This window comes from Lepidochelys kempii, chromosome 2 (assembly GCF_965140265.1).
Source record: "Lepidochelys kempii isolate rLepKem1 chromosome 2, rLepKem1.hap2, whole genome shotgun sequence".
Taxonomy (NCBI): domain Eukaryota; kingdom Metazoa; phylum Chordata; order Testudines; family Cheloniidae; genus Lepidochelys; species Lepidochelys kempii.
This window is the reverse complement of record NC_133257.1, coordinates 184,180,100-184,193,962: the sequence shown is the minus strand read 5'-3', so window position 1 is coordinate 184,193,962 and position 13,863 is coordinate 184,180,100. Positions and strand designations below refer to the sequence as shown.

Below are 13,863 nucleotides of genomic sequence, written 5' to 3'. Positions count from 1 at the left end.
CCATTTGGTTTCCTGTGATTTTTATGGTATTGTTCTTTTGTAAGTTTGGCCCCAGGCTTTTCTTTCTTGGCCTTTTGACTTCAGAAGGGACCGCGTCCCCTGGGTTGCATTTGACCTGCTTTTGAGGAGTATGTCAATGGTTGTACAGGTTTCTTAAGTTTCTGATCCATCTTGGCTTCTTAAAACATTATTGGCAGGCCATTGTTAGCAAGTGGAGAGTGCTGCCCATCCTTATTGTGTTGAGGTCTTCTTTCTGGAATCCATCAAGGAATCCTTTCTGGGATTCTGGAATGGTTGCCAGTTACTACCCTGTCTCATTTCTCTGCTTCCCGAGGAAGGTGAAAAATGATACTTGATTTACCTTGCTGCCTAGGTTCATGGATGATCTCCTGATTTGGTTTTTCTGAACGTCTCATCTGCTTTTGAAATGATTGCCCCTGGCTTGTAACTTTTGTGACCAAAAGACTTCACTGCTGTTTTGGTTTTTATTTTCTTTAAAAATTCCTTTGAGCAATACTGCCAGCTAGTTACCTTTTTGAGCTACATCGTACTCCACCTTGGGAAAACAGGAGTCTGGTTGGTTGGAGCTAGAGAGAAGTCCACCACATGAAGTGGTTTGCTTCTCATTTATATCTCTGCGTGTTGAGGATATTCTACTTGAGGCAACAGGCCAGATTAAGAATTTTGGTGTCATTCAATCACATCATTTGCATGGAAAATCTTGTTGGATGTGGCGCAAATATTTTTTGAATTGTGCAACTTGTGTAAGGTTTGCACCCTTAAAAATCAAAATGTGACAGGTTCTCTTGTGACCAGTAAAATGAGCCTTTTGGTCTCAAGAGCATTAATGTTCCTTTATCCTCCATTTTTGGTGAATCATACCTCTCTAATTAATTAATTGTTTCAAAACATCTTGTTAAAAGGTAATTATTTCATATGATTTTAAAAAATATTTTTATTATGTTAAGGTCTCAGGAGCCTTTGTGGAGGGCTGCTTTAAAAATTAATATGTGGTTTCAATATGAATGCGGTGCATTGATGGCTCACTCTGTGTAATGAAGGTGCATTCAGCTTGACTCTGTGCGCTTATTACAATCAATAAAAGAATCTTCACATTTATTTGATCCAGAATTAGTCCTCATTGTCAAGTGGAAAACTGAAAGAGAGCTTTGAGGAAAAGACTATTTGCCATTTTGTGTATATATGCACATTTATGGTTGGCTCTTGAAAGCATTCAGGTTTTGTAGATGGCTACAAGTAACTCTAAATTCAGTTGTAACGTTGCTGTTTGGGGTTTGTTTGTTTTTTTTAAAATGTTCTCTCCTCTGACACTCCCAGAGGAGTAAACCGTTTAATTTCTATTTATAGTTAAAAATCACTGTTGCCGCTTTTAGGTGCTTTCCCTGTTGTCTGTTTGTATCCAGAACTTCTATCTAGGTAGTCAGTCATGTTAGTATTATTACAAGGAGTCTTGATAAAAGATCTGTATTTTGGAAAAGTAGTGCTTGTAGTAATGGGGTTATGTTGTCTGTAGAGGGTGATGGAGATTCTGCAAAAACACTAGAAACTCTGATTAAGAGAGTGAAACGTCAAGAGAACTTGCTTCAGCGATGTAAAGAGATGATCCGATCGCACAAGGAACGCTCTGCACAGCTAACCAATGAGAAAGAAGCACTGCAGGAACAACTAGAAGAGAGACTTCAGGAATTAGAGAAAACGAAGGTATGGTAAAATCCCTAACCCTTGATAGGTATCAGCTAATGTAGTGCAAGAGTTCTGATATCATTTAATTAATTTACACAGCTGTTCTGATATGGCATGGGTCATGAAACTGATTAATACCAAATACTGTGTGGCTGCTGTGCCAAGCTGCCATGGGAAACAAAGATGTAACTGCACAATATTGCTTGCAACACTACTAATGTAGTATATGCCAATGATATTTCTATAACATTTTTCATCTGTTATCAAGCACTTTACAAAATAAATAAGTCTTACAGGACTCCTTTAAGGAAAATCAATCTGCAGCCAGTATTTGAAGGATCCCAAGCTTGCAGCCCAGGCTCCTGTTGTTCCCTTCTGGTGGCTGCTTCTGGCATCGACCCCTGCACTTCTGCCCCCTCCCTGTAGAAGGCTCATCTCCCATCTAGGTGTGTGTTGCTCAGCCAACCATGCATTCACTCACCATCTGCCTCCATCTTTAGATGTTCATGGGGAGGCAGGAAGCCATAATGGGCCTGGGTGATCATTGTCTTAGCAGGAGGAAAATTAGGGCAAGAAGTTTCCTTATAGCTATATCATAGGCCTCTGTGAGGGTGAGTAGTAGGGGACAGCAGAAGTCAGGAGGTCATTGCAGATGCTGGGGCAGAGGAGGAGGGATCCCAGAAAAGGTCAGAGGATTCGTAGTTGGCTGTAGAGGAAGAAGTGCAGACTCTCTGAACCAGCAGTTAAGCAAGGAGTATTTTCACTTATAGTCAGATGTGAAAAGTAAATATCTAATACTTAGACCAATATTCCCTATAATTGGGTTGGTGACAGGCATATGGATTCAGAGGTTAGGTTGTTTGGAGAAACTTCACTTCAAATTTCCTGACTTTCAAACATTTGGTATCTTAAAACTGCGAAGTTCTAATAGTGTTTTCAGTTGATGTTTTCACTATTAACTCTACCTTAACTAAATTTTTTAAAAGTTTCATTTTAGTGTTTTGTCACAACTATATTATATCACCCAGACTCAGAAATTTTCCTTGTAAGTCAGAAGTTTAATCACTGTAATATTTTAATATTTAAACAATTGTGTCACTGGAAAAGCTAGACATCTATGGTAGTTGGAATAGAATACTGCACAAAAATGAAAAAATAAAAAGCTACTGATACATGTCTGAAAGAACATATCAAGATATAAAACAAGTTTTTTTTGCAGTTCACTAACAGCAAAAACACAGTGAAGTATTAAGAAATATTTTGAGGCTTAGTATAATGAAGGGAACGTCTTACCTAAAGATAGCTTGTATGAAGGAAGAAGTGGATAGATATAAAGTTCCTGCTTTCAGATTTTTTTTTAACATATCAAAATAGACATGGGATTTCTTAGTAAGTGCAGAATGTATTTATAATAGTTTGCCTATTTTGTTTTAGGGCGATGAGCATTTGAATCTTGTTTCCATTTCTTGGGTGAGATTCTTATCCTCACCCTGGCTTATACCAAGTAAAAGGGCTGGATCAACATAAACTGGCTTTTGGGCATAGGAAAGGATTCTTCCAGCACAAGAACTGTGGAAGGCAGCTGTAATGTTGCCTTCTTCAGACCCATTTTCGAGCCTTGGGATGGGGGTGGGGGTGGTATGTCTGGGATGGGTTTGCATCATGTGGCTCTGCAGATATTCTGGGTAACACTGCCAGCCACAGGATAGCCTCGGGAGGCTGCCAAAATTTAGACCACCCCTCAGAGATGTTTAAACTACAACAGGGACTGGCAAGTACCTTGCCCTGGCTTGTGAGTTGTGTGATAGGCTGCTTAGAAACAGCACAAAATCTAGTTTCTTCTCTGTCTCACAATTAGGGACTTTTGCTTGCATTATCCGGACTTGAAAAAGAGGAAACTTTTTCTTAATGGTGGGAATGCTGAACTCTTTTTCATCTCTTGTGGTTTTTCAGGAGCTTCACATGGCTGAGAAAACTAAACTGATTACTCAATTGCGCGATGCAAAGAATTTGATTGAGCAGCTAGAACAAGATAAGGTAAATAAGGCAGCGTTTTTTCTTTAAACTTTCAGCTTTGGGATAAAATTTATACAAGCTCAAACTGTCTGACCTCTAGTTCTATTACAACTGCTCTTAGTAGTGGTTTGGTTTTATTTTACATTTCAGATTAATAATGTTTTGTTAGCTTGTTAAAAGTTAAACTGGTGTTAGCAGGCAGTATTTTGTAAATGCTTTGGTATGGTTGACTAGTAGTTCAGATTTGATGTTGGAAGAATGTTTAGAGCTGATTGGGACATGTTTTTAAAAGACACAGCACAGTGATTAGTAGTCTAGGTGAATTTCTAACTGATAGTTATAATGCTAGGTTATGCAAAAAATAGTATCTAAAATGTGATTTGGAAATGTACATATATGGTAAAAAGTGATCAGTGAAGTAATAATACCCATCATGTGTTTGAGATAGGAAGAGTTTTAATGGCTTCTATTTTATATGGGTTCTTATATGTACTGCACTCATCACCCCAGTATATGAGTGCCTTCCAGTAGTGTATTAAGCATTGTGACTTAATGACTGTCACATTTTTGTTTTCTCATCTTTTCCCTAGAGAAAGATGTATGCAGTGGAGTGCTTTGGGTTTTTATTTTTATATATATAAATACACACATGCACATACACACACACACGCTCTGCTATATGTTGATTAGAGAATACAAGGTCTAAGAACAGAAGGTGGTGAGGTTTGTGATGATCCTTATGGATTGGCACATGCTATGTATTTATGTATTAGTCTCACCTGAAGCATTTCTTACCTAGGGCATGGTAATAGCAGAGACAAAACGACAAATGCATGAAACTATGGAAATGAAGGAAGAGGAAATTGCTCAGCTGCGTGCTCATATCAAGCAGATAACTACCCAAGGCGAGGAGTTACGAGAACAGAAAGAAAAATCTGAAAAAGCTGGTAAGAAATTCTGGAGGTTATTGGCTTTTATGTTTGAATGGGAAAAAGCTTCAGCATGGTCTGTCTGCACTCTCTCATCAGTCATCTCATCTTTGTATTAAAACAATTCCCTGTCCTGCTAAAGTTCTTCTACCCCTTCCTACTAATATCACTGCTATGTAGGGGAAGCAAGTTCAGTTTGGTCTCTGCCTCCCAATATAACTAGAGGTTGAGAACATTTTATATTGTTTTCTTTGACATCCACATTCACTAATCCAATGATGAAATATTGTTGAACGACAACCATACCTATCCCTTTTTGCACGAGGAAAGATTGCTGTGATTTGGTGGGTTTGTATAGTTTTCAGCAGAGAAAATTGGAGGGGAAAAATATTAGTGCATTTTTGTCAGAAGTGTAGTACATATTTTCCGTAACCTCAACCGTAGGAGAGAATGTACATATGAGAGTGGAGTGGGGAAGAAGATGAAACAAGTGAGGCTTTTACATTTTAGGGGAGAACCTATGACCATGCCTCAAAGTATTAGTATCAGAAACATCCCCTAATTTATTTCTAGCTGAACATAAACACAAAGCATAATTTATTTGTTCCAGGCTTTAAACTGTTTTGTTATATAAATACACATATCAGTTTTCTTTACAAGAAAATGGGTAACATATTAAATGTGCATGCTAATTTAGCACTAATTTAACAGCCAAACTATATTCCTTGGAAATGTATTCCTTGGAAAATAAAATGAGACCTTGTACCGCACAGCTTATAGAAGGTTTAGTTTTATTTGCATTCAGTTTGCTTTCATAATCATTTTGAGAAACTTCATCTGAAAGTTGCATTTAATGCAGCTAATAAAAATGAGTAGTTTAATCTGCATAAACTGCACATTACAAATGTATTCTGTTGCTACGATCTAATGAGAAGTTCAGATTCAGAAATTTTATTGCAGTTCACTTTATATTTCGGTAAAATTAGAACAGAACTTTATAAAGAAGGATTTACAACATGAGTAAATCATGTACGTTCTGAGTGATGCAAAGAAACTGACTGAGCATCTAAAGCCAAAAAAGGTAAACAGAAAATAAATATAATTCCATAGATGGTCTATTAGCAAACCTTTGGAAAACTTGTGAAAACACCAAACATCTGGCTTAGAAAACCCACTTTTCCAGTTGTTAGATTTTTTTTTATTTATTTTTAGCTTTATAAGAACCAGATTTCAAAACTAAGCAAATATTAGCATCAGGGTTTTATAAAATTGGGGTTTGATAATGTTTTTCAGAGATTGTAAAGTGTAATTTGTAGTATTTGCTTTTAATAATGTTTCTTTCAAAATAAGTGCATACAGGTTAGTTGGTAGTATTTTAACTTCTCTTAGCAGGAAAAATGTGCTTTAATTAGTACACCTGTAGGAATGAAGTATTTTACCGTAGCTATCTGAAATAGAACATTGAAAAAATTGAAACCAGTTGTATGTCTTGTAGTATGGAGACTAGTCCGTAAATAGCTTCTTCTTTTGGTTTACTTAGAGCTTCAAAATAGGATAGGGATGATTCCCTTGGTACTTCGCAAAATTAACTGTTGTGGTGATGCACACAATTTGACCTACAGGGGGTGTTATGCTGAGCACCGCATTTTGGGAAAGTGAGATTTCCACCCCAAATCTATTTTTAACCAAAACAGCAGCAACAACCAAAAAACCCCCCCCGACCAACAGCACACCCACAAACCACTTTGATGTATCAGTCCTGTTAGCATGTAAGCACTTGCATTCGCTGTATTGATCTTTCTATGGGTTTGAGGGCACAGTGTTCTACACTGTTGAACACGCTATGAAAATAAGAATGGTTTTGGCTTCTGGATCATTTGCTGTGTCATATTGGATCCTAGTTTTCAAGTGATAGAAAGCTAGTAATCAAATTAGAGTACAGAAAATTTCTGTTAATAGTAGCTCTGAGAGATGTTTCTGTGCTTTTCCCCTTTATTCGGTTTTCCTTGCTTTGTGCGTTCTAGAAAATCATTCAGGATGAAGACTAAAATCAGTCATGTCGAGGTTCAGTTTAAGATGAAAGTGTCACACACTATTTAAAATACAGTTTGATTCAGCAGCATTAAATTACTATAATTGTAAGTTGTAAAACTACTTCATTACTAATTGTAATAGAGCAATTGATGTGGCTTTTAGGCCACAGCCTTCTTCTGTAATGACTGTAATATTACTATTACATGCATTTATGACAGGCCTGTACATTTTGTTTAGCACACTAAGTCCTTGAAGTTCCATACTCTTTTCACCATGTTGCCAATTTTGGTGAATGTCTGTATTCCTAGACTTGTTTATCTTCACAAAGTATTGTTACTTAACCAGAAGGGAACGTGAAAGTGAATATTTGTGGAAAGAAAATTTGTTTTATGTTAAGTAAGATATGGCTAAGATAGGTGCAAACTTACTTTCATTACACTTGTATAGCTACTGTATCATTCATAGTGACGATTTATCTGTTTAAATACAGCATGTTATAATATGTCAGGCTGTATTTTTAACTTACCTGGAATCATAAATCTGTTCACTTTCTTTCCTTTGTAGCTTTTCCTTTATAGTTAAACCATCATTTTAATTAGGTGACCTTGATGAAATGGACCATTATTTCATTTGATACAAATAACTTAAACTGGTGAATATTCACTATTATGTATGATTATGTTGCAACATGATATATAAGCTTATTTTGTAAATAAATATTACATAAAATCACAAGTATGTAAATCTCCCTATTTGATAATTACAGTTCAACTTCTTGTAGTCAGGGTGCATTATATACTGAAATCTCACAGAGCATCTTATTTTTGTGCATCCACACATGCCAATAAGTGAATTGTGGTGCCTTTCCCAAGCCTTGTATGAACAGGACTGGGGTAAGGGCTCTCTTTTTCTTACATCACACAATGGGTGCTTGAATCAGGCTCTACAAAGTAAATTCTGTGCTTCTCAGGCAATGTCAAACTTCAGTCCTTTTACCTAAACAAATTGTAACTAACTTTCTAAATCCCTGCAATATTTGGCTGTCAAGTTACAATTTATCAAAAGTAGCCAGGGTGTTTGTAAACTTGCACTTGAAAACCTCAGTCTCTTACATATTATTAAATAGTTGGCATAAGTCCTCACTATTCAACATTTTGAACACTCTAGATATCCATTTAATGTTAAAGACAATAATCTATTTTAGTACCAAGTAGAATCATGCAATTATTTCTGCCTTTATTAGGCAAATTATATAGTGTTTTGTTTTTCCATCTCTTTGTAGGTCATACTGGTATTCATTTTGACAATTTAAATAATTCTCCTTTAATTTACCCTTCATGGTATACAGAGAACAAGAGCATGCTTAATAAGAATTCTAGTATATGCATTTCTTAATATTAGGTTAAATGCACAAAACAACCACTATAAGTATATTGAGTGTAACTGTCATATTGCTTATTTGAGTTGCTCTTCTCTGCAGTTGTGAGTTGGTTGAAACAGATGAAATTTATATTTCCTCAGTCTCTTTCATATCCATGCTCAGTGCAGTATTCTCTAGTTTTCGCCACTTGGCGGTATTTTAGTTGAAGATTACCGCATCAGTACTCTTGAAGTATTGGTTATCAGGAACCCTTGATAATACAGACTGACATTAAATGAAATTTTAAAAAATTAGATATTTTCACCATGTGTACTTACTGTTGTAGAGCAGTGTTTAAAAAATTGTCAAGAACTTGCCAGTGCAAGGGCTGGTGGTGGTGGTAAAAATAATAAAAGTTACCCTACTTTTCCTCTAACACAGACTTTTTTTTAAAAAAAATGAAAGCTTAGATTCTGCAGCATTGATGGCTTTAGTCACAATGGACACAAAAGATGCCTATTTGACGAGGGTGAGCTGGTGAATGGGATTTTGCAAGGCTAGACTGTAGTATTGTTTGCTATATTTCTTAAATTTTTGTTTTGCTGAGATACGTTACAGAGGATTAACTTTAATGTTGTTCCAAACGTTTGTATTTTAACATGTCTGTTTTAGTAGTCCCTGTGCTAGTGGAGAGAAGGACAAAGATAACTTTGCTTTCTGGGTTCAGCCTAGAGATGTTTTAATGAACAAACAAGGCTTATTATTACAGTTTTATAGCCTCAGTAGGGAAAAAACAAGTCCTGATAGGTGCAAAATTAGTCAGTTTTGTTTAACTGGAAGGAGGCTAGTTTAACCTCCTGCTGGTTTGAAATGATCACTTGAGTGTCATATTACACTAGAATTAACTACCTTGAATAAAAATATTAGGTTCTTGCTTATATACCAGAAGTGCCTGAGATGCATAGAATTTCACTTTTAGAGAACAGAATGTCTTCCTGTGAAGTGTTGCTTCCTTGTGCTGTCATGTACCCTTCACCTTTTATCCACCAGCTTATCTAACTTTCCCCTCAGCATTGTGCTTCTGCTTATGGTGACGGAGCTGGCCTGCTGCATGTTGCTAAACTGCTACATTTTAGTAGTCAGTCCTAGTGTGAACTTGAAATCTTTTATCTGATGGATCTGCAGGCTATGGCAAATGCACTCCCCCCAGTAATTAACAAATGGCTTACATGACATTGCAGCGTATATTACTCAGCCCAAGTGTTGAAAGTGTGAGATGCTCTTATGAATAAAAAGTTAAATAAATTTGAAATTTTTAATGGCAGTTTTTATTTCTGAATCTACTTCTGGTAAAAACTGTTACTTTTTAAAAAAAAGTAATTTGTGACACTGGCATTGTGGATACTCTTTGTAAAGGACTTACGGACAAACTATAGCCGGCTATACATAGGTTTGCAGGAGAAAGTAAGGGAGATCACTCTAGCCCCTGCAAGTGCACCAGTGCAGGCTGTATCCATAGTAGGGTTCGCCAGGTGCCCGATTTTTGACCAGAAAGTCTAGTCGAAAAGAGGACCTGGCAGTCTGGGTCAGATGTACAGATCAGACACCAAAAGTAGGTTACCATGGGGCAGAGGTAAGCGCTGGGTCATTAGCCTGCACCAGCCCCTGCTCAGCCAGGGCTGTCTCCTACCTGCAGGCAGACTCCTTGTCAGGCTGCAGCAGCTCCTGTCCCAGCCCTGGAGCAGAGGGAGCCTAGCGGGTGAGGAGGGAGGTAGAGATGATCCAAGAAGCGACAACGAGGGATGGGGGGAAGGAGCACTCGATGGGGGCAAAGAGCATGCAATGGGGTTTTGGGGGAAGAGGTGGAAAAGGGGACAGGGTCTGGGGAAGAGGCGAAGAAGGGCCATGGCCTCAAGGGAAGAGATGAAGCAAGGGAAGGGCTTTGGGGGAAGAGACTGGGTAGAGGACAGGGCCTCGGGGGTCCAGTTACCAGCAGCTAGAAAGGTCACAACCCTAGTCCATATTTGATTTATATGCACTGGCGAAAGTGGAATAGGGGATATGGACTATTGCTGACCCCAGAAGGTGCATGCCTGGTTGGGCTGCAGGGTTGTGCACTAGCAGAGCTGTTTGTCTTAGAGCTCTGTGCACTTCTTTTTAGCAGCGCTGACTGAGCAGAGTGTACATTTCCACCCTGTTTTATATTGGTTTACTATATATAAAAACGCGCAGAAAAGAATCTCCAGTGGTTTTAATGTTTATAATGTATTTAAACACTTCAGTTCTTCTGATCATTAAAGCAGGAGGGAGGTTTTAAAAAAAATCTGAGTCAGTGTTTTGCTACTGTCAGAAAAAATATCACTTTCTAGTTCCCATTATGAGGACTCACAAAAAAGCTTTCTCAAGAAATTAACTCCAAAAAGTCATAATTTGGGTGAACATAATTATTTTAAGAAAATAAGTCTCTTGGAAATGCAGGAGTAGGCTCAGAAATGAAGATTATAGTTAAAAGCTTTATTTTTAAATGTAATTCAAACACCATAAATGCAAAGTGTCTTTCACCTTTCAAACTCATGGGCAAGTAAAATATCTGGATGTTTTTTAATACATAATAAAAATATGTAACGATAAGTGGATATACATTCCAGTCCTGGCTTTCTACTTATTCTACCAATAATTCTAGTGGAAGATTTCTTTAAAATAAACTGGTGATAAGTTACCTTTTCTTCATGGCGCATTCTTCAGTCCTTTTCAGTTAGTCAGGATATGAAGCTAGAGGAAGAGCTGTGGTTTAATATGTTTATAGTTGGCGCACTTCATTCTGATTCTGGGTGAGCAAAATATATAGTAACCTAAATGCAGTAGTGGTCTAGGAATTCGCAACTACTGTTCTGTTCTCTTCCCCTTCCTGATTAATGAGCCCATGTTAGCATACGGTGGATTGTTAGGGTCAGATTCTTCTGTCTGGTGTGTAACTTATAGTCAGTAGGAGCCCTGCGCACATGTCAAGGAAAATAATTATTTCTGGAATATGAAATATCTTTGTTTTCTTTCTTGCAGCATTTGAAGAGCTTGAGAAGGCTCTGAGTACAGCCCAAAAGGTAGAGGAAGCACGGAAAAAGCTGCAAGCAGAGATGGATGAAAAAATTAAAGCAATAGAAAAAACAAGTGAGGAAGAACGTGTAAACCTTCAACAAGAGTTAACCAGGGTGAAGCAGGAGGTGGTTGAGATTATGAAGGTAAAAGTTAAGGCTGAGTATGTATCATTTGTTTTTAAATTAATGCTTTAAATTAAAATGTGTTAACGTATCCGGGCTTGTTTTCAAACTCCTCGCTGTTTAATAGAAAAAAAATAAATTCTAAGGAAAAATGTGTTCAGTAATAAAATACTGCAGTAGTTTAAACCTTCCCAAATTAATCTGTCCCTTTCTCTGGCAGCCTGTGAAACCTCAACATTAGGATGTGAAAGGAAATGCACACAAACGGCTCAGAACTGACCTCTTGGTTGCACGCTGTTTAATCAGTGTCTCTGGCAGCGCACCTGAAATAGTCACGATAGACACCGCTTTTCTACTGGCTTCTTAAAATATTCCAGTGCTGTTTGTTACAAAGGAAAGCGGAGTATGGTTAACATATCAGGGTTTTTTTCGTCTCTATTATGGTTATGATTTTTAAACTAGAGTACTTTTTATTGAGCATTTTTAGTCTAACAAGTCTAAAGATTTTAAAAGCCTGCCACAGTGTGTGCTTTTGTAGAATGTGCTCTCATTCCATCCACTGTATTTGGATATAAATCTGTGTTCCTCCATCTTATTTTTCTAATAATTTTCAATTTGAATAGCAATTTCTTGTGTTTATTTATTATGTTATTAACTTTTCTATGGTAATAGATTGCCACACTATAGTTCTAATATGGTGTTTTAGGTGAATGTGGTTTGTAGCTGGGGGAGGATTTATAAACTTGTTTACATAAATAATTTACCTACCTGTGTAGGCCTTCAAATCTGACTAAACGGTATCTCTGGTTATGATTTCACCAGCTGAGCTTTGTCCTGAATGTTGGCTTATGAAACTGACTTACTGAGCATAGAAAGGGAGCTACAGACAGTAGCTTATATCCTAAAGCTGTGAGAGAATTTTCTCCAATTTAAAAAAAATTAAAACCATAAATGGATTTGGGAGCATGGTTGGGAAAGACCTCAGAGTTTGGTTATTCTGTCACTAGCACTATGCATGAGGTGACAGAGCATGGAAAAGCATTTCAGAAACTTTAAAATAACTTCTTCTTTGGGATTATTCTTTTAATATGTAATTTTAATGTCTTTTACTTATGCATGTTGAGTAACATGTTGCCTATTAAAGGGAAGCAATTAGACAATTCCCTTTGTTACTCACAGTGGCATTGTTCCTCCACTATATGAGAAATAATGCAAGGGACGTTTGTTTATTGATTTACAGAAGTCTTCAGAAGAGCGTGTTGCTGAGCTAGAGAAATTGCATAAAAGAGATCTGGCTACCAAAGAGCAGGAGCTAAATGAGAGATTACAGGCTCAAGAAAAGGAGTTCCAGGAGAAGATGAGGGCAGCTCTTGTAAGCATCCCTACAATGTACAAGGTTACTTCTGGCAGAGCTGGGTGGGAATAGAAGTCTGTCTGTATGGTAAACCCTTATCTCACCCCTAAATCTCACTGTCTTTCAGTAATCTCTATTGGACCCTGGTAAGTGTATCCCAGACAATCCAGGAGTCCGAGACATTCAGTATGGATACTGCAGCTGGTTTTTATATGCCTTGCTGCTTAATTGAGATAATGAGTCACTTGAATCGGCCAGCACCTGCAGTTGTGTTAACACTCAGAGAGAGAAGATGGGTGAGGTAATATCTTTTATTGGACCAATTTCTGTTGGTGAGAGAGACAAGTTGTTATCACTCCAGAAAGAGATCTTGGAGTCACTGTGGATAGTTCTCTGAAAACATCCACTCAGTGCACAGTGGCAGTCAAAAAAGTGAACAGAATATTGGGAATCATTAAGAAAGGGATAGATAATAAGACAAAAAATATCATATTGCCTCTATATAAATCCATGGTATGCCCACATCTTGAATACTGGATGCAGATTTGGTCGCCCCATCTCCAAAAAGATTATATTGGAATTGGAAAAGGTTCAGAAAAGGGCAACAAAAATTATTAGAGGTATGGAACAGTTTCCATATGAGGAGCGATTAAGACGGGGACTTTTCAGCTTGGAAAGAGACAACTGAAGGGGAATATGATAGAGGTCTATAAAATCATGACGGGTGTGAAGAAAGTAAATAAGGAAGTGTTGTTTACTCCTTCTCATAACACAAGAACTAGGAGTCACCAAATGAAATTAATAGCCAGCAGTTTAAAACAAACAAAAGGAAATATTTTTTCACTTAATCTGTGGAACTCCTTGCCAGAGGATGTTAGGAAGGCCAAGACTATAACAGGGTTCAAAAAAGAACTAGGTAAGTTCATGGAGGATAGATTCATCAATGGCTACTAGCCAGGATGGGCAGGGATGGTGTCCCTAGCCTCTGTTTGCCAGAAGCTGGGAATGGGCGATTAGATGGATCACTTGATGATTACCTATTTGGTTCATTCCTTCTGGGGCACCTGGCATTGGCCACTGTCAGAAGACAGGATACTGGGCTAGATGGACCTTTGGTCTGACCCAGTATGGCCGTTCTTATGTTCTAAGCTTTTGAGCCACACAGAGCCCTTTTTCAGGTCAGAAGTTGGTCCAACAAAAGATATTACCTCACCCACCATGTCTCTCTAATATTCTGGGACCAACACG

General features: G+C 37.7%; 1 protein-coding gene across 8 annotated transcripts in view; it reads left to right on the top strand.

The window, feature by feature from the left end:
- GOLGA4 (golgin A4) overlaps window positions 1-13,863 on the top strand; it is a 133,428-nt gene that overhangs the window by 40,138 nt on the left and 79,427 nt on the right. For all 8 annotated transcript variants that reach the window (XR_012157450.1, XR_012157451.1, XM_073332980.1 and 5 more), the window contains 5 exons: window positions 1,535-1,722; window positions 3,658-3,741; window positions 4,520-4,667; window positions 11,104-11,282; window positions 12,502-12,633. Coding sequence is in view for 6 of the 8 variants with exons in the window: in XM_073332980.1 (XP_073189081.1) it covers window positions 1,535-1,722; window positions 3,658-3,741; window positions 4,520-4,667; window positions 11,104-11,282; window positions 12,502-12,633 (731 nt within the window). In the remaining 2 variants the exon portion in view is untranslated. The remainder of the gene's footprint in view (window positions 1-1,534; window positions 1,723-3,657; window positions 3,742-4,519; window positions 4,668-11,103; window positions 11,283-12,501; window positions 12,634-13,863) is intronic.